The sequence below is a fragment of the Liolophura sinensis genome, chromosome 4 (genome assembly GCF_032854445.1).
Source record: "Liolophura sinensis isolate JHLJ2023 chromosome 4, CUHK_Ljap_v2, whole genome shotgun sequence".
Lineage (NCBI taxonomy): Eukaryota > Metazoa > Mollusca > Polyplacophora > Chitonida > Chitonidae > Liolophura > Liolophura sinensis.
In genome coordinates this window covers 24,990,684-25,018,601 of record NC_088298.1, presented here as the reverse complement: position 1 = coordinate 25,018,601, position 27,918 = coordinate 24,990,684, and the positions used below count along the sequence as shown (strand labels likewise).

General features: G+C 41.2%; 2 protein-coding genes across 3 annotated transcripts; one reads left to right on the top strand and one right to left on the bottom strand.

The window, feature by feature from the left end:
- Positions 1 to 233: 233 nt before the first annotated feature.
- LOC135464684 (2-oxoglutarate and iron-dependent oxygenase JMJD4-like) lies at positions 234 to 17,163 on the bottom strand. Of its 2 annotated transcripts, XM_064742176.1 has the most exons (8): positions 16,802 to 17,163; positions 15,558 to 15,901; positions 13,762 to 13,927; positions 8,651 to 8,782; positions 5,684 to 5,769; positions 5,219 to 5,400; positions 3,713 to 3,856; positions 234 to 2,696 (listed from the first exon to the last, which is right to left on the bottom strand). In XM_064742176.1, exons 2-8 carry the CDS (start codon positions 15,853 to 15,855, stop codon positions 1,941 to 1,943), a joined length of 1,764 nt encoding a protein of 587 aa, XP_064598246.1. In that variant the 5' UTR covers positions 15,856 to 15,901; positions 16,802 to 17,163; the 3' UTR covers positions 234 to 1,940. The 2 variants fall into 2 exon arrangements, with proteins under 2 accessions (XP_064598246.1, XP_064598247.1); XM_064742177.1 differs by lacking the exons at positions 15,558 to 15,901; positions 16,802 to 17,163 and adding an exon at positions 14,359 to 14,386.
- A 1,157-nt stretch (positions 17,164 to 18,320) lies between these two features.
- On the top strand, positions 18,321 to 22,366 carry LOC135464545 (2',3'-cyclic-nucleotide 3'-phosphodiesterase-like). Its single transcript, XM_064741970.1, has 2 exons — positions 18,321 to 20,022; positions 21,262 to 22,366. The coding sequence occupies exons 1-2, from the start codon at positions 19,332 to 19,334 to the stop codon at positions 22,107 to 22,109; spliced, it is 1,539 nt and encodes a 512-aa protein (XP_064598040.1). The 5' UTR covers positions 18,321 to 19,331; the 3' UTR covers positions 22,110 to 22,366.
- The last annotated feature ends 5,552 nt before the right edge of the window (positions 22,367 to 27,918 follow it).

The window sequence follows — 27,918 nt, the reverse complement described above, 5'->3', positions numbered from 1 at the left end:
TTGGCAATCTGTGTACTATGGGTGGCCACTGCAACCCTATGATTGACCAAAAACTTCACCCAAACTGGACACTGACACCGCCTGATCCCCCTCTCACAATACCTCTCCTTACTTAGCAAGGCTAGCTAAAAATGACAAATCTGGTCAAATCGCCAGAGGAACATGGTTATCAATACCTTTCTTGATGTCCTACATGTACCAGGTAGCCTGTGAACAACAATTGTAGTCCTGCACAAAAGTTTTCTTTATTACAAGAAATACATTGTAGGTCAATTTGGCAAAGTCCATATGATCTGAGACCCTGTGCACAAGAAATTGTAGCCCTGCCTTGATGCTTTCTAGAGAAGATGTGTTTACTACAAAAAACCCAGTTCATAAAACTTGTACATTTCTACATCTCTTATTCACAAATCAATCAAAATGAAAACATTCACAAGCCAATAAAACTAAAACCAATAAAGAAAGTTCAACCTTAACATGTATGAGATACCACCTTTAACATTTACCTGTCCATTCATAACAGTGAATGTACAGGACATTGAAAATCTTTTAAACTGGGCTAAAATTGATCAAAAAAGTATAATAACATGAATAAATCAAAAATACTCTTTAAATGCTCTATTCTCCAAATGTTAGAAAATGTTACATCAAGACTAGATAAATTAGTACACTGCCATTATAGTGGAAGTATTCATTTTATTTGCAATAAGTGTTGGATGCAAACGCCATGCGTATGACATAAGCCCCTGATGTAGCCTACATGAAGTTTGCACAGGCGAGTTTAAAAGCAGCAAAAATGATGACAGTGATAGCAAATTTTGAGCTGGTTTTGGTAAAAATACAGGAATTCTTCAGCAAATAAAGGAGGTACTGGAAAATATAGGCGGTTCTGGAAAATACAGCAAATATGTGAACTTCTTTCGGAGTAAAAATGGATCTGAAATACACTGGTCATTCTGGAAATCAGGTGGATATTGGCTGTCATGTTAGAACAAAATCTAGATGGTGGGTTCTAGGCTGGTCCCACCAAGGTGAAAAGTTTGCTCCCATTTTCATTTCCAAAAATGTTTTCCCCAATTGAAATAGAGGGGTAATAGAGATAGAAATATGCCTCAAAAATAAAAATGCGCCCCCCATCCCCACCCAATAATTTAGTGTAACTGTCTTCAGTTCCCTGTGTGTAACCATAAACTTTGCTTTAGAGTTCCATTTCATTTATTTATTTCTTTATTTGATTGGTGTCTTATGCCGTACTCTATTATATTACACTCATACAATGGACAGCAGCAGAGTTCCGTTTCATGCATCTTTAAACCTTCAATCCATGTATCTTACACACAAGATGAAAAAAGAGCAGCTTAACTGGACGCTACACGTTCCCCCACTCTCACAATACTTCACCTTACTTTGTACATGCGAGCAAAGAATGTATAAGAAATAGAAAACTAACTCTGTGTGGTCTGAAGTTATCATTCAGATGCCACCAAACACTCAATAGAACTCCGAATTGAATGCTGGGTTAAAATTTATTAGGGAGGCTTAATAATCTACATTTATGCAATATTTGTTTTTATCTTGTTTATATTTTCTCGAGCGGACAATACCTTAAAATCGATATCTGTTTTCATTAACCAGCAAAGAAAGAAAAATTCCATACTGACCTAGCTCATTTTTCTAATATGGTCAAGGTACAGCCAAGTTGACTCAACAAAGAATTTCTTAAGAATGGTCTAACATAAGACCCAAGACAAGGTAATAAAAATGTAAAATTCAAGGCCTGAGGTATGACAGGGCTCAGGATTGAACCCTGGAACTCTTGCCTGTGAAAGTCAGCCGTTGCATTATGACACAATCTTCTGATGGTAATACTAAAAGTGAGAAAACATGAATCAATACAAAAGTCAACAACAAATACATTTTAAAATTTGGAATTCTGTTCCTCATTTTTTAAAAACCTGAGACAGAGACAACAATAATTCCTCGGGGCAAGGTGAATACTCCCTAAAATCAATGGAAGAAAATTCTGCCTTCTGAAGCATTGCGGACAACACATATTCCAATCTCTGAAGATCAAATATAATTTGGCATTTGTTCTGGTTTATCATTGACTGTTCATGGCAAGATCCATGAAAACTGTCCATTCTAAAACTCGTGGAACTGAAAGGACTGCTCTTGGAACTGTCCAGGTCAACATCATTCTTTGTTTGCTCAGAGTCTAATAGGACCCCATGAGTAAAATCGCAGCTTGTGTTTTGCAGAGAGGTGTGACTAGAAATCGTAGCACCACAAGTTCCTCCTTCAGTGGCTTGGATAGAATGATTTCTTGAGCTAACCTCCTTGAGCACCCTATCACCGCTTGCAGAGTGACTGCAGCAAGCATCTGTGCAGTGCCTGGCAGCATTAGCTTTTGTATCATTTCTTTGGCCATCATTGCCATCATAATATGTAGAGTCACTGACACAGCTGACAAAGTTTGCACAGGCATCTGTCCTAGTATCGTCTTTAACATTTTCAACAATGCCTTTTCTGAACCTTTTGCTCTTTTCAATTGACAACAACTTCCCATTTACATCACCATGGGTTTTACCCTTCCAAGTACACAACTGCTTCAATGAGGCCAGACGGTTGGTGGCCACTGTTGAAATGAAACGGAAAAATTCCTCAAAATTTATTCCGCTGCTAGCCTTCAAAATTATCTGAAAATAAAAATAGATAGAATGTAATATTTACTTTTTTATTTTACTGGTGAGTGAGTGAGTGCTTGGCGTTTAACGTCGTACTCAACAATTTTTCAGTCATATTACGACGAAGGAATCCTTAGGGTGTATGTACTGAGCCTCCTTGTTGCAGGACGGATTTCCACAGCTCTTTTATCTGCTATCCGGGCCGGTCAAATTAGTATTTGATAGTTTGGACGTTGTCCATGTCAAATGGGCAGTGTAGCACACTTAGTAAGTGGGAAGGTCTGCCAGCAATCTGCGGATGGTCGTGGGTCCCCCCCCCCCCCCCCCCCCCGCGCTCTGCCGTATAAGTGAAATATTCTTGAGTATGGCATAAAACACCAATCAAAAAAATAAATGCAGGACACTTAAATATTCTAGCCCACGGTGAGTTGTGGGCTGTGTGAAAATATACACACCCAACACACCGGCCAGTGCCTTTATCTCCCTGATTTGCTTTAATGATTTATATAAACGTGAACTATCTGAATTTCCTATGGTGATAAAAGTGTTGCTTTGCACAGTTTATAGATATCGCTTTTGTTTTTACATTTTTGATGTGTTACTCTCTGATGCCATAGCTAGGTAAAAGAAACATTTGTTTCAAGACGCCCCAATCTGAGCTCAGAAACCAACCAGAGCTGGACTGGACCTGTGACCTCAATGTTTTACGTCTTCTTTTGTAAGATGTAATAATGCTGTATGATTTTATGGGTGGAAGAAAGCGGAATTTCCAGGGCATTACATGTACTCACAAACTTCCCCCCACATCCGACCAACAAAAATGCACCCTATATTGGTGGAAGTCAAATGGTCTTCACGGAACAAAAAGCTGAGCAAGCAGCCCCAAGAGCATCGCCAACAGCTTTTTTTGTCATCAAGGCACACTTACAGAGACAATATGAGAATATCAAAATTCCCTGTCCAAAGCCAGATTGGAACCCTGAAAAGCGAGCATCTTAACCACAAGCTGCTCTCACAGACATTCTCACCTGGCACTGCTCATTCCATCCGTCCATGGTGGCACAGTCGGCGATTTCCCGCTGCACGTCTGCCAAGTTCTCCATAAGGAATGTCCAGCACAAGTCTATGTTGCAGCCATTGATCCAGTTGTGGTTGATGCTTATGGTGTCTTCCTGGAATAAACATACTGATTAGCTTTATTTATTTATCTGATTGGTGTTTTATGCCGTACTCAAGAATATTTCACTTATACGATGGCGGCCAGCATTATGGTGGGAGGAAACAAGGCAGAGCCCGGGGGTAACCCAGGACCATTCGGCAGACCTTGCCACGTACGGCCGGAAAGGAAGCCAGCATGAACTGAACTCACAGCGACCACACTGGTGAGTGGCTCCTGGGTCATTACGCTGCGCTAGCGCGCTATTCAACTGAGCCAGACTGATTATAAAACTGATCGACTGCTTGATGCTTAATACCAGATTATTATTATTATTATGATTATTATAAATAATTTCGAGGTGGTGTGATAAGACCTGTGTCCACACTGCTTTCTTCATCCATGAATCTAAACACAGTGATATAACTGAAATGTTACATCAAATCACTCCAAAAAAGGCACAGGAAATTACACACTACCCCAACAATATGATGTAATACCCCAAATCACACCCCACCCAGCTACAGAAAATTACAACCCAAACCACCTTCGCTTAATCACAGCAAATCACACCGCGCTCAATCAAATGGAATCACACCCCACCCAGCTACAGAAAATTACAACCCAAACCACACTGCACTCAATCACAGCAAATCACACCGCACTCAATCAAATGGAATCGCACCCCACCCAGCTACAGAAAATTACAACCCAAACCACACTGTACTCAATCACAGCAAATCACACCGCACTCATTCAAATGGAATCACACCCCACCCAGCCACAGAAAATTACAACCCAAACCACACTGCACTCAATCACAGCGAATCACACCGCACTCAATCAAATGGAATCACACCCCACCCAGCTACAGAAAATTACAACAAATCTCAGCCCTTCACACCCAGCTACAGAAAATCTCAGTCCACCACACCCAGTTACAGGAAATTTCTGCCCACCACATCCAACTGCAGGAAATGTCACCACATCAGTTAAAATGCCATACCACCACATCCAGATACAGAAAATCACACCAAACCCAGCTACTGGAAATCACACCATGCCCAAGCTACACAAAATCTCACCCCACCACAGCCAGATACAGAAAATCATACCACACCCAGATACAGGAAATCTCACCCTGCAACACCCAGATAAGTGAAGAATATTTCACTTATAAGTCAAAGTAATGGCGGCCAGCATTATGGAGGGAAGAAACAAGGCAACCCACGACCATCGGCAGGTTGCTGTCAGATCTTCCCTCATAGGAACGGAGAGCTATTTATGACTTGTCTTTCAGAGGTCTAGTGTGATCATGCCTTAAGCATAAGTGATAAAAATGTTAAACTGACAACAGGGGATAAGACGGACTGCTTACCATATTATGGACCTGGTGGTGCCACCCACTAGGAACATAAATTATCTCCCCTTCTTCTTGATAAACCTCGAAGGGTTTATGGACTTGTTGGTATTGTGGATATTTTGTAACATCTTTAAGATTTGCAGAAAACACATCATACACAAGGTTTCCCAAACTGTCTCTTAGATTGTCTTCTTCACCTGGCATAACATGGATAAATGATAAATACTTGTAATTTGTCATCATCCTTAAACATAATCACATCAAACTACACCGTGTGACCACTTCGCTGGCCTAATGTTGGGAGAGTATCATCTCAAAGTTGAGAGACCCGAAATCAAACAAAAAAAAAAATGTGTAAAAGTCTGACATGCTTCTTTTACATATTAATTATCATCACAATCCACATAAAATAGTATTTCACCAGTTTAGTTTTGTTTTTTGTGCTATGCAATTTCAGGAACAACCATACATACTGGTTACCTGGTGGGAATAAAATCCACTTTTTTCTTCCACAGATGTTAGCGGACCAACTAAAAGACCGAAACACATCGGCATGAAAAGGTGTCCTGTAAAAAAACATTAGTGCAGCTTAGTCAGGTGGATGGGAAAACAAAAACATGTAAGGTACACATCATACGCAGATGGTACTGCTGAAAGAGTCGCCCACTGTCATCATCTCTACAGGTAAGTTACACACCATACGCACATGGTACTACTGAAAGAGTAGCTCACAATAAACATCCCTACACACATGATACTGCAGAAAGAGTCGCCCACCATAACATTCGTACAGGTAAGGTACACACCATACACACATGGTACTGCTGAAAGAGTCGCCCACCGTCAACATCCCCAAATGTAAAGTACACATCATACGCAGATGGTACTGCTGAAAGAGTCACCCACTGTAAACATCCCTACATGTAAGGTACACATCACATGCACATGATACTGCTACAAGAGTCGCCCACCGTCAACAACACTACATGTAAGGTACACATCATACACATATGGTACTGCTGAAAGAGTCGCCCACTGTCAACATCTCTACAGGTAAGTTACACAACATAAGCACATGGTACTTGCTGAAAGAGTCGCCCACTGTAAACATCCCTACATGTAAGGTACACATCATATGCACATGATACTGCTGAAAGAATCGCCCACCGTCAACAACACTACATGTAAGGTACACCTCATACGCACACGATGCTGCTGAAAGAGTCGCCCACCATCAACAACACTACATGTATGGTACACATATGATGGGCAACTCAGTATCATGTGGGTATGATGTGTATCTTAGATGTAGGGATGTTTATGGTGGGTGACTCTTTCAGCAGTACCATGTGGGTATGGTGCATACCTTACATGTAGGGATGTTTATGGTAGGCTACTCTTTCAGCAGTATCATGTGGGTATGATGTGTACCTTACATGTAGGGATGTTTATGGTGGGCAAATCTTTCAGCAGTATCATGCCTGTATGATGTGTACCACACATGTAGTGATGTTTATGGTGGGCGACTCTTTCAGCAGTATCAAGTGTGTATGGTGTGTACCTTACCTGTGGAGATGTTGACTGGGCGACTCTTTAAGCAGTACCATGTGCGTATGGTGAGTACCTTACATGTAGGGATGTTTATGGTGGGCGACTCTTTCAGCAGTACCATGTGGGTATGGTGTGTATCTTACATGTAGGGATGTTTATGGTAGGCAACTCTTTCAGCAGTATCGTGTGCAATGATGTGTACCTTACATGTAGGGATGTTTATGGTGGCGACTCTTATGGCAGTATCCTGTGTATTTGGTGTGTACACGATACTGCTAAGAGAGTTGCCCACCTTTAACATCCCTACATGTAAGGTACACACCATACCCACATGGTACTACTAAAAGAGTTGCCCACCATAAACATGCCTACATGTAAGGTACACACCATTCCCACATGATACTGCTGAAAGCAGTTTGTTGCATATGTTTGTTTGTTGCATGTGTTTGTTTGTTGGGTGTGTTTCTTTGTTGTTTGTTGGATATGTTTGTTTGTTGGATATGTTTGTTTGTTGGATATGTTTGTTTGTTGCATATGGTTTGTTTACTGCATGTGTTCGTAAACATTCCTATATGTGAGGTACACATGATAGGCACATGATACTGCTGAAAGAGTCGCCCACCATCAACATCCCTACATGTAAGGTACACACAATACCCACATGATACTGCTGAAAGCTGTTTGTTGCATACGTTTGTTTGTTGCATGTGTTTGTTTATTGCATGTGTTTGTTGCATGTCTTTGTTTGCTGGATGTGTTTGTTTGTTGCATGTGTTTCTTTGTTGCATGTGTTTGTTGGATATGTTTGCTTGTTGGTTATTTTTGTTTGCTGGATATGTTTGTTTGTTGCAGATGTTTGTTTGTTGCAGATGTTTGTTTGTTGCATATGTTTGTTGCATGTGTTTGTTTGTTGCATGTGTTTGTATGTTGCATGTTTGTTTGTTGCATGTGTTTTGTTTGTTGCATATGTGTGTTTGTTGGATGTGTTTGTTTGTTGGATGTGTTTGTTTGTTGCATATGTTTGTTTGTTGGATGTGTGTGTTCGTTAGATGTGTTTGTTTGGGTATGTTAGCATAATACATTGTATTTACTTTCCTCACACAACCTTGAAGTCCTAGGCCCCAGGATTACAAAATGATCTTAGACTTAAGTTAAAATTTTAATCATTAAGTTTGGTATGTTCATTTCCGTTATGTTAGCTGAAATTTGCTGTACAAGAATTTACCCAGAATTTACCTAGTAAAGCAATATTTCTACCTGCCTACATGAGAAATAACAAATGAGTTTAAATTTTGACATAAATTTAAGATCGCTTTGTGATCCCGAGGCCACTACATTATTTCTACATTATTTCTGTGACCCATTCACAGGATCAGAGGTCTAAACTTACGAAAAATCTCAAGGTCGAATTGATGACTTGCAATCGAGAGATAAGGGTATTCTACCTGAAGGTTACATTTTGTCATTCGTTTACGCTTTAATATGTACAAGGAGACCGTATACAACAACTACGGGAAGATTGCATTTAACGATTGTGTCTTTGAAAAAGTTTCCTTCATTACTTCTGCCTTCTGAATAAGATTAGGTGAGTGTCTGTGGTCTGGTGGCAAGTGTGCCAGAACAGCGCAGCAACCCTGCAGCCTCTCACTAATAGGGATCGCTGAGAGTTCAAGTTCAACTATAAATGCTGGCTTCCTATCTGGTTATAAGTGGGAAGGTCGGCCAGCAACCTGTGAATGGTTGTGGGTTTCCCCCACAGTAATGCTGGCCGCCGTCATATAAGTGAAGTGCTCTTGAGTGCCGCCATAAACACCATTCAAATATAGAAATCAAATAAGATTAGCACATGAAGTAAGTTTACATCCTGTCTGCCATGCCAGAAAATTTTCTTCTCACCATGATCCTTTAGGTCCCATGTAAACAAAACGATAATCATCTACCTCGTCGCTTCGTCTGTCCCAAAACTCATTCAGCCAATCAGAGTTGAAGTAGTTAGGTGTGGTGTAGGCCGGGTAACCAGGGAAATCTCTGCCATAATAAAGGCACATGTATATGTAAATATGCACTCTGCATTAAGTAATGCTAATGAAAAAAAGAGTTCACCTGAACATATTATACACTGCACAATAATTCGTTTGGAACTTCTAAAAGAATACAAGTTTGGATGGATACTTCATGCAATGATTATTAAACATGCAATGGTTGTTAAACTTGAAACCATGTAGAAAGCAATGAGTTTAGAGAGGATTGTTTGGAAAAAATATACAGGAACGAGAATTCCAACATACCTCCAAAACCATTAACACTACAAGCAATGGTTAGCAAAGTGTGCTTAAATTGATACACAGCTGCCTATACACAACAGTTGCTTATAAAATACGGGTTGTGCTGCCAGAATGTCTGTTTTCTTCAAAATTTGAACTGGCCGCTAAAATAAGTATAGCCTGAGGAGTTACATACAGAGGCCGTCTCAAGAGCAATGCCGCTCTTTGAGCTGTTTTACATTCTACCATTGTTTCCTCTCAGTCGTTGGATGTGTCTGTGGCTTGTGTCAGCACATCTGGCTCTCAGTCGTTGGATGTGTCTGTGGCTTGTGTCAGCACATCTGGCTCTCAGTCGTTGGACATGTCCGTGGCTTGTGTCAGCACGTCTGGCTCTCAGACGTTGTATGTGTCTGTGGCTTGTGTCAGCGCATCTGGCTCTCAGTTGTTGGACGTGTCTGTGGCTTGTGTCAGCACGTCTGGCTCTCAGACGTTGTATGTGTCTGTGGCTTGTGTCAGCGCATCTGGCTCTCAGTCGTTGGACGTGTCTGTGGCTTGTGTCAACGTGTCTGGCTCATTGGACGTGTCTGTGGCTTGTGTCAGCACGTCTGGCTCATTGGATGTGTCTGTGGCTTTCGTCAGCAAGTCTGGCTCTCAGTGGTTGGATGTTTCTGTGGCTTGTGTCAGCGTGTCTAGCTCTTCGTCGTTGAATGTGTCTGTGGCTTGTGTCAGCACATCTGGCTCTCAGACGTTGTATGTGTCTGTGGCTTGTGTCAGCGCATCTGGCTCTCAGTCGTTGGACGTGTCTGTGGCTTGTGTCAGCGCGTCTGGCTCTCAGTCGTTGGAAGTGTCTGTGGCTTGTGTTAGCGTGTCTGTCTCTCAGTGGTTGGACGTGTCTGTGGCTTGTGTCAGCGCGTCTGGCTCTCAGTGGTTGGACGTGTCTGTGGCTTGTGTCAGCGTGTCTGGCTCATTGGACGTGTCTGTGGCTTGTGTCAGCACGTCTGGCTCATTGGATGTGTCTGCGGCTTTCGTCAGCAAGTCTGGCTCTCAGTGGTTGGATGTGTCTGTGGCTTGTGTTAGCGCGTCTGGCTCTTCGTCGTTGTATGTGTCTGTGGCTTGTGTCAGCGCATCTGGCTCTCAGTCGTTGGATGTGTCTGTGGCTTGTGTCAGCGTGTCTGGCTCATTGGATGTGTCTGTGGCTTGTGTCAGCGTGTCTGGCTCATTGGACGTGTCTGTGGCTTGTGTCAGCACGTCTGGCTCATTGGATGTGTCTGTGGCTTTCGTCAGCAAGTCTGGCTCTCAGTGGTTGGATGTGTCTGTGGCTTGTGTCAGCGTGTCTGGCTCTTCATCGTTGGATGTGTCTGTGGCTTGTGTCAGCACATCTGGCTCTCAGACGTCGTATGTATCTGTGGCTTGTGTCAGCGCATCTGGCTCTCAGTCGTTGGACGTGTCTGTGGCTTGTGTTAGCGTGTCTGGCTCTTCGTCGTTGTATGTGTCTGTGGCTTGTGTCAGCGCATCTGGCTCTCAGTGGTTGGATGTTTCTGTGGCTTGTGTCAGCGTGTCTGGCTCATTGGACGTGTCTGTGGCTTGTGTCAGCACATCTGGCTCATTGGATGTGTCTGTGGCTTTCGTCAGCAAGTCTGGCTCTCAGTGGTTGGATGTGTCTGTGGCTTGTGTCGGCGTGTCTGGCTCTTCGTCGTTGGATGTGTCTGTGGCTTGTGTCAGCGCGTTTGGCTCTCAGTGGTTGAATGTCTCTGTGGCTTGTGTCAGCACGTCTGGCTTTCAGTGGTTGGATGTGTCTGTGGCTTGTTTCAGCGTGTCTGGCTCTCAGTCATAGTATATGTCTGTGGCTTGTGTCAGCGCGTCTGGCTCTCAGTGGTTGGATGTGTCTGTTGCTTGTGCCAGCACGTCTGGCTCTCAGTCGTAGTATATGTCTGTAGCTTGTGTCAGCACGTCTGGCTCTCAGTCGTAGTGTATGTCTGTGGTTTGTGTCAGCACATCTGGCTCTCAGTCGTAGTATATGTCTGTGGCTTGTGTCAGCACATCTGGCTCTCAGTGGTTGGATATGTCTGTGGCTTGTGTTAGCGTGTCTGGCTCTCAGTCATTGGACGTGTCTGTGGCTTGTTTCAGCGTGTCTGGCTCTCAGTCGTTGGATGTGTCTGTGGCTTGTGTCAGCGCGTTTGGCTCTTCGTTGTTGGATATGTCTGTGGCTTGTGTCAGCGTGTCTGGCTCTCCGTCATTGGATGTGTCTGTGGCTTGTGTCAGTGCGTCTGGCTCTCCATCGCTGGACATGCCTGTGGCTTGTGTCAGCGTTTCCGGCTCTCCGTCGATTGACGTGTCTGTGGCTTATGCCAGCATGTCTGGCTCCCACTCATTGTATATGTCTGTGGCTTGTGTCAGCATGTCTGGCTCTCAGTCGTTGGACGTGTCTGAGCTTGTGTCAGCGTGTCTGGCTCTCCGTCGTTGGATGTGTCTGTGGCTTGTGTCAGCGTGTCTGGCTCTCAGTGGTTGGATGTGTCTGTGGCTTGTGTCAGCGTGTCTGGCTCTCAGTGGTTGGATGTTTCTGTGTCTTGTGTCAGCGTGTCTGGCTCTCAGTGGTTGGATGTGTCTGTGGCTTGTGTCAGCGCATCTGGCTCTCCGTCGTTGGATGTGTCTGTGGCTTGTGTCAGCGTGTCTGGCTATTCGTCGTTGGATGTGTCTGTTGCTTGTGCCAGCACGTCTGGCTCTCAGTCGTTGGATGTGTCTGTGGCTTGTGCCAGCACGTCTGGCTCTCAGTCGTAGTATATGTCTGTGGCTTGTGCCAGCACGTCTGGCTCTCAGTCGTAGTATATGTCTGTGGCTTGTGTCATCACATCTGGCTCTCAGTCGTAGTATATGTCTGTGGCTTGTGTCAGCGCGTCTGGCTCTCAGTGGTTGGATGTGTCTGTGGCTTGTGTCATCACATCTGGCTCTCAGTCGTAGTATATGTCTGTGGCTTGTGTCAGCGTGTCTGGCTCTCAGTGGTTGGATGTGTTTGTGGCTTGTGCCAGCACGTCTGGCTCTCCGTCGTTGGATGTGTCTGTGGCTTGTGTCAGCACGTCTGGCTCTCCGTCGTAGTATATGTCTGTGGCTTGTGTCAGCGCGTCTGGCTCTCAGTGGTTGGATGTGTCTGTTGCTTGTGCCAGCACGTCTGGCTCTCAGTTGTAGTATATGTCTGTAGCTTGTGTCAGCACGTCTGGCTCTCAGTGGTTGGATGTGTCTGTTGCTTGTGCCAGCACGTCTGGCTCTCAGTCGTAGTATATGTCTGTGGTTTGTGTCAGCACATCTGGCTCTCAGTGGTTGGATATGTCTGTGGTTTGTGTCAGCACATCTGGCTCTCAGTGGTTGGATGTGTCTGTTGCTTGTGTCAGCGCGTCTGGCTCTCAGTCGTAGTATATGTCTGTGGCTTGTGTCAGCACATCTGGCTCTCAGTGGTTGGATATGTCTGTGGCTTGTGTCAGCCTGTCTGGCTCTCAGTGGTTGGATGTGTTTGTGGCTTGTGTCAGCATGTCTGGCTCTCCGTCGTTGGATGTGTCTGTGGCTTGTGTCAGCGCGCCTGGCTCTCAGTCGTTGGATGTGTCTGTGGCTTGTGTCAGCACGTCTGGCTCCACAGCTTCCGTCACCCAGACACAAAGTGTGACCCAAGCTGAAACAGTTCTTGGCCTGAATTCGGCTCCTTTTGGTCATCAATTTCTTAGCAACGCTATCATCTCAGGAAACATCTACAGGTTTCTCCAGAAAATAAATTGCTCACTTTTGACAGTTTTCTTTTATTAGTTTGTCTTCAATTGCTTGAAATCATCATTCTTCTTTCATTGCAAAACTGCTATGTTCGAATTTAGACCACGAAGTGACATGCAAAAGTGCTCCAAGTAAATGTGCATTTATTGGTCAATAAAAATATTCGTGAATTGCTCTGATTGGATGATTTATTTCCCACCCATTCCAATGGCATGGACTTACCCAAAATCATAACAACACAACCTAGACCGTTACATATTAACAAACAGGAGAGAGCAGTTGTTTTCGGTGTTTATTTTTTCACCTTAAAGGCCCAATTATTTCATAATAGTATATTAGGATAGAAATGAAACGTAGTTTGCCATGCTCAAATTACCTAGATAATGCACAGCAGATGGGAGTTGTCCACTGTTTGAGCATGGAGGGCTGCAGGCCTTCCATCTGCTGTACATTACCTAGGTGATTTGAGAATGGCAAACTATGTTTTATTTCTTAATTATGATTCTGATGAAGAATAAATATGAGGTGCTGGGAAAATATGGGCATAGCCCAAAATGTGAAAGAGGACGTCGTTTTGTTTAAGCAAGTTGTTCAAGATTTTTGAGGCCATTTCGTTGGAGCAGGGTGTCCAATGGTCCATTTTTTTTATCTCTCTCATGTTAAAATTGCCGAAAGCAGGGTTTGAACCCAAAAACCTCAGTTGTGAAAGGCAGGTGGGCTTGCAGAAGCTAAAATATGAAATAGGATGACCAAACAACTCTGTGCGAGGTCATTTGAACAAATTGTTCAGCTTTCATTTTTTTCTTCTCATAAGGTATCCAAATAGTACTAATTGTCTATTTCACCTGTCCTCTTAGATGGTTAACTGGCTAAACCTACACAATGCCATGGTAGGTCCTATTTTAAAAATGTTAGTGGAATCTACAGACACAGTACGCGCTTTGGCAAAGACTGGCAAACTGTCACACCAGGAAACGCAGTTCTTACCGTGTAAAATGCCAATCTTTCAGATAAAGACTCTCCATGGATGGGGGATAGCCAGCTCCAATGTAACTCTCCCAGTACTGAGTGTATTCTCCGAGTGTCATCTCACATTTAGGTTGGGATGAATACTGTTCTCGTTTACAATCCGCAATGGGTACTGTCACATGACCTGAAATATGCAAATTCATTTATGAATAATTATAAACTTCATCAGTCTTATCATGAAAACTTTTCTAGTATTGAGCATACCTTAACACCAGCAATATGTCAGAAATAATAAATTTTTATTCATATATTAGTGATTGATAATAATAATATTTAATAATGTTACATAACACAGCAGGAAACTGAGTTCTGAGTCTGATATGTTTGTCAGTAACAACAGGCTGTAGTCACCACTGAACTGTGGTCATGCCATTTCCTTTGAGGGGAGACAACTCTACAAGAGGAAGCATTACCGGTATCTCCACTGGATAATATTCAGACAGCAGTTTACATCTAGACTTTCCACATTACATTAGTTATTCATGAACTGAGCAATCTTTTTTTCTTTAAATTTTTTAACAACTTAACAACTGCTCCAATTCTAAAGGGAGATACCTGATGAAGTGGATCTATTATCTCCCCTGGATGATCCTCATCAATATGGAATATAATGAACCGTGAAAATCAAATGTCATACATTGAGGTTAAGATGACAGGTTAAAAAAAGAGAGATACATGTAGGAACCACAGGATATGTATTTACAAAGGATATGTATTTACACAGGATATGTATTTACAAAGAATATGTATTTACACAGGATATGTATTTCCTGACATGATTCTGTAAAAGTTTCGTACCTCAGTTCTGAATCATGTAAAACCTGCTGATGATTGCTATACAAAATGAAGTAGCATCAAAAGTGCATGATAACACTTTATGTGTGAAAATAACTATAAACAATATAACAATTACAATACAGATGTTCATGTAATATCTGGAAAAAGTTACAAAACAATGAACAAATAGTAAAAATGAAATCAGAAAAACTAATCTCATTTAAAAATAAAAATAACAAAAGCAAAAACAAATGAAAAAAAAAATTAGACCAAACTACTAGTATAATTAAATACAGCTTAAAACTGAAATAATCATGTGCCTGCATGTGAAACAGACCATGCAATAACATGTACATGTATCTATCCTACCCTTTAAAAGAACAGACCTCTAAAAATTGAAGTAGGCAGACCAAACCACTCAAAACTATGCATAAATACACTTTTATTAATTTTTTAGATTTTTTAAAAAAAAGAGTATTCAAACATTTGAGTTCTCAGGTGAGCTTTATGGACCATCTATCAGAATATATGAACTCTGATGTCACAGAAAGTTATTGCAACTCTAATCACAACATTGAATGTTAGAATAACTCATTTTACTCATGAGTAAAAGACTATTTAAATAATGTTCCCAAAAATGACTAGTACTTCCATCTGGTGAACTTCAGGAAAAGGGTGATGTGATGTTAGAGTTCCTAGACACCGTCAGTTTTGGCTCATAAAGGCTGCCATAGTAAATAAGCTCACCATTCAAATATCTGAACAACTTTCAACACCTAAAAAGGTATGAAAAAAAATGAAAGTATTTTTACGTAAGCATAGTATTCAGTTATTCAGATAATAGATCCACCTCTTCAGGTATCTCCCTGAATTGGAGCAGTTGTTAATGCCTGTTAAAAAACTTTAAAGAAAAAATGATTGCTCAGTTCATAAGAGCCTCCCTTATTATTTTAGCTTTCTATTACTTTAATACTCACCAAAATTTTCTGCCAGGAATTTAAGGTTAGGTTTACCCTCCTCTGTGACCCAATCCTTACGACTCTTCCACTCACTGGTCGCAGACTTCCCCAAGATAAAGGGCACATTCTTCATCAGATAATTCTCAAAAATGTGTGTATACGATGGCAGAAAATCGAACCTCTTGACTGCTTCAACTGGTGGATTTCGTTTTTGAATAATTTCCTTGGTGGAAACTTCCACAGCTGAGTCTGACAGAAACACATCATGATTAAATGCAAACTCTGGACTCTCCTCACATTCAGCAATCTCCATCATCAGGTCATTGTAAGTTATTTATCTCAAAGTTCCATGATACCACATCCTGGAAAATTCAAAAAATGACATCTAACAGGGAGGACAAATGACTTAAATCTAACAAATATCGGAGAAGGCGTGAGGTTCAAGCAATAAGTACCTGAGAAATCTTGACTGTGACCATTTGGATATATGCACTGGAACATTATACCTACAGCTTTCACAGGCATGTAACTTAAGAACCTCTAAAAGCTTCCAGATGGGCAATCAATGCCAGTAAACAAGAAACAAGTTATATACCAGTGAAGGGATATGGAAACCGTAAATCATTTACAAGCTGCCGTAAACACAAGTTGTTGTTTTTGTAGGTTGTAGACCAATCAGATGTTCATTGTGACAAACCCGCCCAAATGTCTCAGTTGGTAGAGCTTCCGCTTCGGGGGTGGTACATCCTGGGTCAATCCAGGGTTGGGTGAGACCTTAAAAAAGGAAGTTCTAGCTTCCTTACCTGACATTCAGCTTTAAGGGGATAGTGCAACAACTGGATGACATGTATCAGTATAATGTACCGGGTGGGATGGCTTACTTGCTGATTAAAGAACGGTGGAAATCCGTCCTGCAAAAAGGAGGCACATTACATGCACTCCCTCGTCGTCGAATGACTGAAAACTTTCTAAGTAGGCCTACGACATTAAACCCTAAGCACTAATTGTGACAATCAGATTCATCAATGAATTGACATCACACTACCACACACGTTAAAGCAACCGTAACTTTACAAATCCCCTTATGTTAATTATAATTTTATTGAAGGTAATCTGCGAAGAACAGCTTTCCGATGGAAACCGATTGTCTTATACAAAGATGGCGAAATCTGGACCACACATGGTGCATTACATCGCTATTGCCCGTGGACGTTGCTGATGTCAACAACTATGTTATGACATCTATTAAATGCCACACTTACTATTACCATTCCTTACTAGGTCACTTGTTCAATTTGCACTATCTTGCACAACGTCTGATTTCATTTCATCATTCACTACAATTCTGTTTTTACTGATATGACCTTCCGTTGTGCAACAGTTTTAACCACAACAACACATGAGCGGAGGTAAAAATAGTGTCTTCGCTAGTTTCAAGATTGACAGAGGCAAGAAAACAAGGAACAAATATATAAGTAGTTCCTGGTGGTAAGTTCGTGTTTTCTTGCAGTTGTGCTGAAACACTAAAATCTTTAGTTAACACTTTCGTTTTTGAAATGAAACTGAAAGTCTGAAGAGCGCTTTCTGGCAGTTTTAACTTCTGACACTCCAGAAGATAGATCTCGAAATTCGACTATCACTGTAACCTGGCTGTTCTACAACTACATTGTGGCGTTAAAGTGAAAGACAAAACCTGACTAATGCTTATGTCAACCGAAAGACTACGATTCAAAGCATCTTAAAGCGGCATTAAATATCTTTTTAGATTTTTTTTTCCAACCCAATATAAGTTTAGTGAAAGTTGGCCTTGACACAGCTTCAGCTGTGACGCCCCCATCTACTCTTGCTCTCTGACGTCGAAGGTATTTTCCGTAAAATAGTCTAAACAGTAGCCTTTGGCAGATAAAAGTCGTGGACTTGGACGATGATGACCCTAGTGATAAATATTTTTCTCGGAAAAATGGACATACTGGAAGAGTATTTCTTTCACTGCTTGAACTGTGGATACAGTACGCTTACTATATCATTTACAATGAACTCAATCGACTTAACATTGCGTTTCAATAATTTTACTGTACTGTGTAAAAAATCCCCCCCCCCCCCAAAAAAAATAGAAAAAAAAAATAGAAAAAACATCTCTTGTATGCCAGAAAGAAGAAGGAGCAACATTTAAATTCTTCAGTTGTAATAAATTCAGAGAAAAAAATTATAAGATTTAATTTATTTTAAGAATTGTCCAGAGAGATACTGTCTTCTCTTTCCCATAAACCTTTGGCATCCTTAATGAATTTTGCGCTGACTGAAATAAATTTATTATTTAGAAACTGCTGACTAAACTCTAAAATGAATGACAACAAATGTGATTAGGGTAGAGGCCTTATGCTACTGTCTGACGTAATTTGTAATGGTCATTGAATATTACATGCCTTGTAAATCAACTGATTTTACGTCTGTGGTAGTCCGTAAATGATTGAAACCTGTCTCACAACGCTTTGTGAAATGGCCCTTCGGCTAACCGTAACCAAATCGCTGTGAACGATCTCAAAACGATGTCTTATGAGGTAGTTCTGTGTTATCAGTGTCACTTCATAGAGTGAATGGGTAAAGGCTATGTCACAGCTTAGGTCGCGCAAACTGATAGCAACGTGTTTGATTGGATAAAAGATTCTCAAGATGGCTGCCTCGCCTCACATCAGCCATCTGTGCTGTACTGTCATGTTGTTCTACATGTTATTGGGTGCGGGGCCTCCATGGCTGAGTTGGTCAGTGCACTAGCGTAGCGTAATGACCCAGGAGCCTCTCACCAAGGCAGTCAATGTGAGTTCAACTCCAGCTCATGCAGGCTTCCTCTCCGGTCATACATAGGAAGATCTCCCAGCAACCTGCGGAAGAGGATGGGTTTCCCGGGCTCTGCCTGCTTTCCTCCCACAGTAATGCTGGTCGCCGTCGTATAAGTGAAATATTCTTGAGTACGGCGTAAAACAGCAGTCAAATAAATAAATAAAAATGTTATTTGGTGAAATCTCATTAAAATAATAAAGTATGATACTTCTTAGGAAGCTTGAGAATCCTGCTTTTGATTGAAATATGTTTTAGCCAGGTGCTGTTTTGTCCTTTAAGCCATTCCTGTGAGATAGGGGAAAAAAAGCACAATACATCAGAAATTCTTAAATGCAATTCAGCATTTAATTATTTACTGTATAAAACTGCAGTTTACTTTTTTTCAGGATGCTGACATCAGAACAGCCAATAGAAGAACTCAGTCTTCAAGGTTATGAAGAAGACTTTGTCAAGTGTTATTTCTTTCAGTAGTTCTGAGAAAAAAAATATTTCCATCGTTTGCATGTTTGCAGGACATTGTAGGTTTGCTGGAAACATACATAGACAACACCTTTTGCTTATATGTTCATATAGTCACAATGATGTTGGAAATTTCAAATGTTTTTCAAATCTTTCCTGGTTCAGTACCATAAAGGGAGTTGTTTTACATCACAGCGGACATATTTTATGGAAATTTGGGAGTGCATTTCCATTTAAATAGTGTTGTTTATTGATTAAACATGCATGATTAAATCCATGTTTTTTTTTCACTATATTCCATGTGTCTGTCACATAGGTTTGAACGTCAGTTTAGTTTCTCTTGGACTCTTTCTGCTTTGAACCAATCAGAATCAAGCAGAATGTGTCGTTTGACATACGCTAAACTTTGGGTGAATTACAGTAATTAAATTACCGGTTATTAAATATTCTCACTGTCATTCCACTGACTTCATTGATTTCAGAAAGACTGCAATGGTGAATAAGCAGACACGCAAGGAGAAGAAAAAACGAAAACAACAGCAGCGATTGAAACAGAAAGAATTGCTTCAGAAAGCTACGGACTTTCCATTTATTCAAAATGACAAAGTTGTGCGCTATATCCAAAGGTCAAAGGTCATGTTTATTATGCGCGGCTTGGCGGGGGCAGGAAAGTCCACCATAGTTGAAATTTTGCAGAAAAAGTACAAAAACAGTGAAGTTTGTTCTGCTGACAATTTTTTCTCAAGAAATGGAAGTTATGAATTTGATAAAAATTTACTGGGAGAAGCACATTTAAATTGCCACAGTTTAGCCAGAGTGGCGTGCGAAAATAAGAAGCCTGTCGTTGTCATTGACAATACAAATGTAATGAGATGGGAAATGAAGGCATATTTGGAGTTAGCAGTGAAGCATAATTATGTGGTTATCATGGTGACACCCAAGACTTCATGGCGTTGGAATCCGGAGGAGCTAGCACGGAGAAACAAACACGGAGTAACGGTTGAGATTTTGCAGAAAAAGGTTACAATGTTTCAGGACACCATTCCACTGTACTATGGTTGGTTTTTGAATGAAGGCGATTCAGAAAGACTACTGGAAATGAGAAATTGGATTTATCAAATTTGCTTGCAGCAGTGTCCTGCCTTTCGTGAAGTTTTGTGTCGTCATACTGGATTGACAGAAGGTAATAGCGTCTGAAAAGTTTGGTGCATGTAGTTCAGTCATCATTAGTATCCAGAAAAAACATTGCATTTCTGACGTTGTTGTCATCTACAATTTGAAGGTACATGAGATAAGTAAAACTTATATGTTGTAAAGCTGCTTTTTAAAAATTCTGGCAGAAACAAGTGTTTGCTAAACTTGATGGTTGAACCTGTTTGGGTGTAAATTTTGAAAATATTACTTTTCAGCCAAATCCTATTCAATAAAGATACCTCGCCCCCCCCCCCCCCCCCCCCCACCCCTCACCGAATTCTTCAAACAGTAACATTCACATGCAGTCCACAGCCACTTTTATAGATTTTTTTACTTCCATTTCTGAAGACTTTTCACAGAAATAATGTCTAGGTTAAGGCTATGTGATGAGGTGATTCACAAAGTGATATGATTTCTTTATTTATTTGATTGATGCTTCATGCAATACTCAAGAATATTTATTTATACTACAATGATCAGCATTATGGTGGGAGGAAACCCACGATCATGCGCAGGTCACTGGCCGACATGAATTGCTCCGCCCTTTTTGCTGATGAAGAAAGATTGGCTGTGTTCTGCAAAGCATCATTTGTAACCAGTCATATTGTTGTGTCATTTGGAACTTCATTCAAGGAGTGGTAGGCCTAAGGGGATAACTGTTAAGACTGCTTGCACAAGGGAGTTTGTTCCCCTTATTTTTTCTGTTTTAAGAATGCAAAGGTTGATAAGCAACGCACATCTTCCTGGGATAAAGCAGAATGACAGCTGATTTGGATGTACCCATGGCTAAGCTTAGCTGATTATTGCACACTTTGCATTAATACAGTCTGTAATCAAGTGTCACCAAGTTATCAGCCTTAACATAGAATGCATACCTGAGAATGTACAGTTGTGGGCTCAAATCCAGCTCCCGCTCCTCTAAAAGTCTGATGGTTTATTGTGTACTCTATAATATTGAAATTTGAAAGTGTATTTAATTTGACCGTAATCATTGTACATTATATTAAAATTTTATTTCATTCAGTTAATTAGTGTTTTCAGCCGCTATTCCACACCGTGCCTTAGACAACGAATTCATGGATTCCTCATCTCTCACTAGTTGTGGGGACTTGGCACAGTGAATGGCTGATGCTGCTCATGTTGCTATTTGCCCTATTTTCAATAACATTTATTGAATTCTGTATAAACTGATCAATAAATAAGTCGATTAAACCTTTCATTTTGCCAGGTGAAGAGGAAGACATGAATTCAACATTGCGTGACCACTTCACCCGTTCTGGATCTGCTGGTATTCTGCACTGTACTTCTAGGTTCTGCCGCTGGGGGAAAGAAGACGGAGCAAAGCAGTACCATGATAAAAAAATTGTTCAAAGTTCATGTGGCAAAGTGTTCAAGTTGGTGGTTACAGGGGTGACAATCACGCCCAGGACTATTGCCGCTCGGGTAAAACTCAATCAGCGGCAGCTGAAGTTATGGGGAAATGATGCTCGTGAGAAAGACTTCAAAAATCACTTTAGAAGAAATGAGATAAGCACAAGAATTGGCGAACTAAATCAGTCTGCAGCATCCTTAAAACAGAATAAGTGTGACTCTGCAATGTGTAAATCTTTATCAGTTTCAACAAATCATACAGATGTGCAGGTAATAGATGGTCATGTTTCTGTAGTTCTTAGAAATTCCAAGAGGACATCTCGGTCAGCTAACAAAAATGCTCCGGGAGATGCGTTGCTCACGGAAAACCCTTTTAGCGTTTTAGAACAAAGTGATGCTGTTGACCCAGTTGAAAGTAGCCCTGTAGTGCCATCTACGAACGAGTCTGTATCAAAGGGGAGCAACCCTCCACCAAATGTAGCTCAAGCCGTCAGCGCACATGTTACACTTGGTTTTGCGAATGGTATTAGAGCGCAACAGTCAGGGATAGACATTCTTGAAATCATTTCCATAGCAACAAGAAAAGGACCTGCTTTCATGAAAAGATTGGACAACGCGGTTTTGTATTATTACGGGGAAGGGAGATGTGAAGTGTCCTTTAACAAATCTTTGGAATATGATTCGATATTTTCTGGATTTTACTAAGGCTTTGCCAGATTTTCAAACTGCCTCAAGATGTCTTAAGATGTTTATATGTTTGTAATGAATGAAGTGAAGAAAAAAGTGCGATATTAATGAGCTCAGTGCAGAGTTTTCAATTTACGGCATTGTGAGTGACGTCACTGTGAGTGACATCTTGAAGTTCAGTGACTTGGTGGCTTTATGGCATGGTAGTGTTCAAGTTTGAATGAATCAATCGCCTGAATATCATTATTTTTGCACTAACATGGATCCATCCAAGAACATAATTCATAAGACTAAGCTGATTCTGTTTCATTACGGGTTGTATTTTATGTTCTATATACCACGTAATCAATTGTCAGAATGATCCTACTATGTTGTAAAGCGAAGCGTTTATGAAGAGTTTGTCTGTGTTTCACCAATCACAAGCATGGCTGTGCCTGCACAAAAATGGGTGGGATCTAACTTCTTTGTTGAATTTCTGTTCGTTAAGTTCTCAATGCACTCTCTTTACGCATTGCTCAGGTTTTGTAGTGCAGGACTGTAGCATTATATAATTTATTGCTCTGGTTTTGTAGTGCAGGACTTGCATTATCTAATGTATCGCTCTGGTTGTGTAGTGCAGGACTGTAGCATTGTGTACTCTATTGCCCTGGTTTTGTAGTGCAAGACTGTAGCATTATATAATGTATCGCTCTGGTTGTGTATTACAGGACTGTAGCATTGTATACTGTATTGCTCTGGTTGTGTAGTACAGGACTGTAGCATTATATAATGTATTGCTCTGGTTGTGAAGTACAGGACTGTAGCATTGTATACTGTATTGCTCTGGTTTTGTAGTGCAGGACTAGCATTATCTAATGTATCGCTCTGGTTGTGTAGTGCAGGACTGTAGCATTGTATACTGCATTGCTCTGGTTTTGTAGTACAGGACTGTAGCATTGTATACTGTATTGCTCTGGTTTTGTAGTGCAGGACTAGCATTATCTAATGTATCGCTCTGGTTGTGTAGCGCAGGACTGTAGCATTGTGTACTCTATTGCCCTGGTTTTGTAGTGCAAGACTGTAGCATTATATAATGTATCGCTCTGGTTGTGTAGTACAGGACTGTAGCATTGTATACTATATTGCTCTGGTTGTGTAGTACAGGACTGTAGCATTATATAATGTATTGTTCTGGTTATGTAGTACAGGACTGTAGCATTGTATACTGTATTGCTCTGGTTATGTAGTACAGGACTGTAGCATTGTATACTGTATTGCTCTGGTTTTGTAGTACAGGGCTGTAGCATTATATAATGTATTGCTCTGGTTGTGTAGTACAGGGCTGTAGCATTGTATACTGTATCGCTCTGGTTGTGTAGTACAGGGCTGTAGCATTGTATACTGTATCGCTCTGGTTGTGTAGTACAGGACTGTAGCATTGTATACTGTATTGCTCTGGTTATGTAGTACAGGACTGTAGCATTGTATACTGTATTGCTCTGGTTTTGTAGTACAGGGCTGTAGCATTATATAATGTATTGCTCTGGTTGTGTAGTACAGGGCTGTAGCATTGTATAATGTATCGCTCTGGTTGTGTAGTACAGGACTGTAGCGTTGTATACTGTATCGCTCTGGTTGTGTAGTACAGGACTGTAGCATTGTATACTGTATTGCTCTGGTTATGTAGTACAGGACTGTAGCATTATATAATGTATTGCTCTGGTTGTGTAGTACAGGACTGTAGCATTGTATACTGTATTGCTCTGGTTATGTAGTACAGGACTGTAGCATTGTATACTGTATTGCTCTGGTTTTGTAGTACAGGGCTGTAGCATTATATAATGTATTGCTCTGGTTGTGTAGTACAGGGCTGTAGCATTGTATACTGTATCGCTCTGGTTGTGTAGTACAGGGCTGTAGCATTGTATACTGTATCGCTCTGGTTGTGTAGTACAGGACTGTAGCATTGTATACTGTATTGCTCTGGTTTTGTAGTACAGGGCTGTGGCATTATATAATGTATTGCTCTGGTTGTGTAGTACAGGACTGTAGCATTGTATACTGTATCGCTCTGGTTGTGTAGTACAGGACTGTAGCATTGTATACTGTATTGCTCTGGTCTTGTAGTACAGGACTGTAGCATTATATAATGTATTGCTCTGGTTGTGTAGTACAGGACTGTAGCATTGTATACTGTATTGCTCTGGTTGTGTAGTACAGGACTGTAGCATTGTATACTGTATCGCTCTGGTTGTGTAGTACAGGACTGTAGCATTGTATACTGTATTGCTCTGGTTTTGTAGTACAGGGCTGTGGCATTATATAATGTATTGCTCTGGTTGTGTAGTACAGGACTGTAGCATTGTATACTGTATTGCTCTGGTCTTGTAGTACAGGACTGTAGCATTGTATACTGTATGTAACCTAAAATTTATGAAAACTTTAGTTTTTTATTAATTTTTACTGAGAAGTTAAGTTTTTTTTTAAAGACCTCCATTTTTCAGAAACTTTTTTCCCAGTATATTGTTGTATGTTAGTCAACCACTAATTAGTAGTCAAATACAGCAACTCCACTGATGTGTCGGATGTGACACGATATCAAATAAACCATAATAGACATTTCAGCTGGCTTGTTTTGCCATCAACCAAACGTTTGTGCTGTAGATTAAAAATATTTTTACAATAGCGCCGTCGAAAGCGATATGCATGCATTACGTCACTTGATGATCTGAGATGACTACTTTCACCTTACGTAAACAACTGCTCGTGATGGCGAACATACCGAACAGTTGAGCAGTGTGCCAATTAGAGGCTTTCGTGGGTCCATGCTCAAGCTGAACCATGGCAATTTAAGTACATTTACACACTTTCCACTTTATTTTGCATAGCAGAATTCACAGGGCATACAACAATACTTATCGTGAGTTCTTCACTGCGTTCTCGGCGCTAGATGGTCCAAGGCAAAAGCTGACATACACGACTTTTACCATACCCAGTCGATTAGACTGCAATGACATCTCTTTGCTCACATGCCGCACGAAAAGCGGTGACCTGCTTTGCCTTTAACTCTACAGAAACGCCACCGATGGCCTTGGCATACGCGATTACTTCTTCGAACTCTAGTTTCATGCCGTCTTTCGTGGGCGCCGCCATGTTGAATAAGTTTATGTTTATTAGCTAATACATGAATAAATAGTTCATTTTTATTTTCGATGGTTTTGATTCATTCAGATGCAGGTAGTTGCTTGATTTTATACCATTGATACAGATTTAGACTCAACGAATCTGAAAATACTTATTAAATATCTGATACTCCTCTATCAACAAATATCCTCAAATTATGGGAGAAATCACTGCGCAGATGACGCCCATCTATACACGAGCCTTGTCTCGGTATGTGGTCTCGAATGCTTGTACATCTATATGGCCACATACCCCAATTAGTCTTCCATAAGCGACAATGTTAACGTTTATCGCTGTAGCTCAGTACCAAACATTCAGTGGCCAATAAACTTTGGTGCATACCTGGCCCAGCCTATGAGAAAGAAGCCATAAAAATTTTGACATAGGTTGACCGTCAAAATCTTGACCTTTCTATACCGGCAGCTGGGAGGGGTGCCTAGCAACGCCAAGGGGACGTCACTCACAGCCTAATCACCACCTGTCTCCTTGTGTCCTCTCGCCCAGAATATCAAACTCTCATCATTAAAACTCATACATGCCCAAAGCTTAGACAATTTCCATCATTTTGATACCAAGCATGCACCTGTACACCAAAAACGGCAGGCTGGCAGTGTAGCGATCGTAGGTAATTAGCAATGTTGTTCTAAGGGACATAACTCTTAGGCGTTACACAGGAGGGGAATCCCCAACGTGAAAACGATCGTTCTGATTGATTGATCGGGAGGGTGAGACTGGTTGTCCGCCATCTTCCATTAAAAGTTCTATGCCATCTAAATAATTTGTCTCGTCTTGTCTGTGTTACAGGTAAGATTCAGAGGCCATCTACTCCTCGGTAAAACGCCATTTAGTTCTTGTGTTGTAGTTCCTAGCTGATCTATAAAAACTGATATAATGCGGTTAACTTTGAAGATGTTTTTGTAAGAATAGTTCATAAGTTTAAAAGTGCATGTTCGCTTACTGTTTAGCAAGCTGTTGATGTTGTTACTAGCCCAAGCGCGTTAAATCCTTGCTGTAATTAGTCTGAGATATAATGGTACACTAGTATGGCAGATTTCATAGTTTTTGGTGCATTTGTATCCATGATACAACCCTAAGAGCTCAGTATAGTAACTTTATTCAATCAGTGTTCGAACGGGTGTACACAAACCGGCTACTGATTGTAGCGATCTCTCAATGACATTCTAATTCAGGGGAAAATACTCTGTCCAGAATTGTAATGTGATATCATTGTATACGTTGTATTGCGACTGGTTGTCCGCCATCTTCCATTAAAAGTTCTATGCCATCTAAATAATTTGTCTCGTCTCGTCTGTGTTACAGCCCTACATTGCGCCAGACCATAGGAAGGGCAACAGCAGCAAAAAAAGACTTTACACCCTAAAATACACAGAATTACATCCGAAAAACAGAAGTTGAAATGGGGGTCTGTGTCCATATCCACCATGGATAGACTCAAGGGAGGTCACTCCAAATGACAATATACTAGTACATATATATTGTCGTTCTCCAGCATTCACGTGCGCACACCGCACATCAACTAAGACAACACATTACTTGCTTTGCGTCGTGTGTCAGGAGCCGTGTGTCACTAGGCGGGTTTTATTACATGATGTTTACGCATCATGTGTACGCAGTTCTGGCAACCAATACAGACTTATTTTACAATTATACATTGCCTCAATACATGATCAGTATTGTAATTGTTCTATAGTCACATGACAGTATGCTCTATAGCACGTATTCCATGCCTTCTGAAGACCCATTGACCAGCACGAATTCATTCCGCAAGCTGTATGTGCTGGCAGCTCGCTCACAATAATCATTAACCTATTACATCGGCTCTTCAGGCACCCAGCCATAGTATGGGTCATCGACGTAACACATTGGCTCTTCAGGCACCCAGCCTTCACATGGCTCATTGACGTATAATATGGTCTCGTCAGCCGCTCAGCCTTGGTAGGCCACAAACCCCCATTAGTTTTCCATAAGCGACAATGTTAACGTTTAGTGCTGTAGCTCAGTACCCAACATTCCGTGGCCAATAAGCTTTGGTGCATACCTGGCCCAGCGTGTGAGAAAGAAGCCATAAACATTTTGACATAGGTTGACTGTCAAAATCTGGACCTTTCTATGCCGGCAGCTGGGAGGGTTGCATAGCAACGCCAATCGGACGTCTTTCTCAGTTTCATCACCACCTGTCTCCTTGTGTCCTCTCGCCCAGAATATCAAACTCTCATCATTAAAACTCATACCTGTCCAAAGCTTAGATAATTTCCATCATTTTGATACCAAGCATGCACCCGTACACCAAAAACGGCAGGCTGGCAGCAAAAAAAAAAATACACAGAATTACATTCGCCGGAAGTTGTAATGGGGGTCTGTGTCCTATCATGGCGTATCGACGCACATATCGGCTCACCGGCTGCCCAGCCTTTGTATGGCTCATCGACGTATTATATCGGCTGTTCAGCTGCCTAGTCTTAGTATGGTTCATCGACGAATCATATTGTCGCCCAGATTTAGTGTGGTTCATTGACGTATTATGTCAGCTCGTTAGCCACCCAGCCTTCACATATCTCATCTACATATTATATCGACTCGTCAGTTGCCCAGCCTTTAATCATGGCCTTCAACGTATTATATGGGCTCTTCAGCCGCCCAGCCT

Bases quoted from the DNA above. Each gene is read 5' to 3' on its own strand.
- LOC135464684 (XM_064742176.1), bottom strand. From the start codon at position 15,855: ATGATGGAGATTGCTGAATGTGAGGAGAGTCCAGAGTTTGCATTTAAT. The intron at 3,857-5,218 runs GTAAGCAGTCCG...TGTTTATTCCAG, and splicing joins ACCACCAGGTCCATAATATG to GAAGACACCATAAGCATCAA. The intron at 2,697-3,712 runs GTGAGAATGTCT...TTTTATTTTCAG, and splicing joins GATGGAATGAGCAGTGCCAG to ATAATTTTGAAGGCTAGCAG.
- LOC135464545 (XM_064741970.1), top strand. From the start codon at position 19,332: ATGGTGAATAAGCAGACACGCAAGGAGAAGAAAAAACGAAAACAACAG. The intron at 20,023-21,261 runs GTAATAGCGTCT...TCATTTTGCCAG, and splicing joins TCATACTGGATTGACAGAAG to GTGAAGAGGAAGACATGAAT.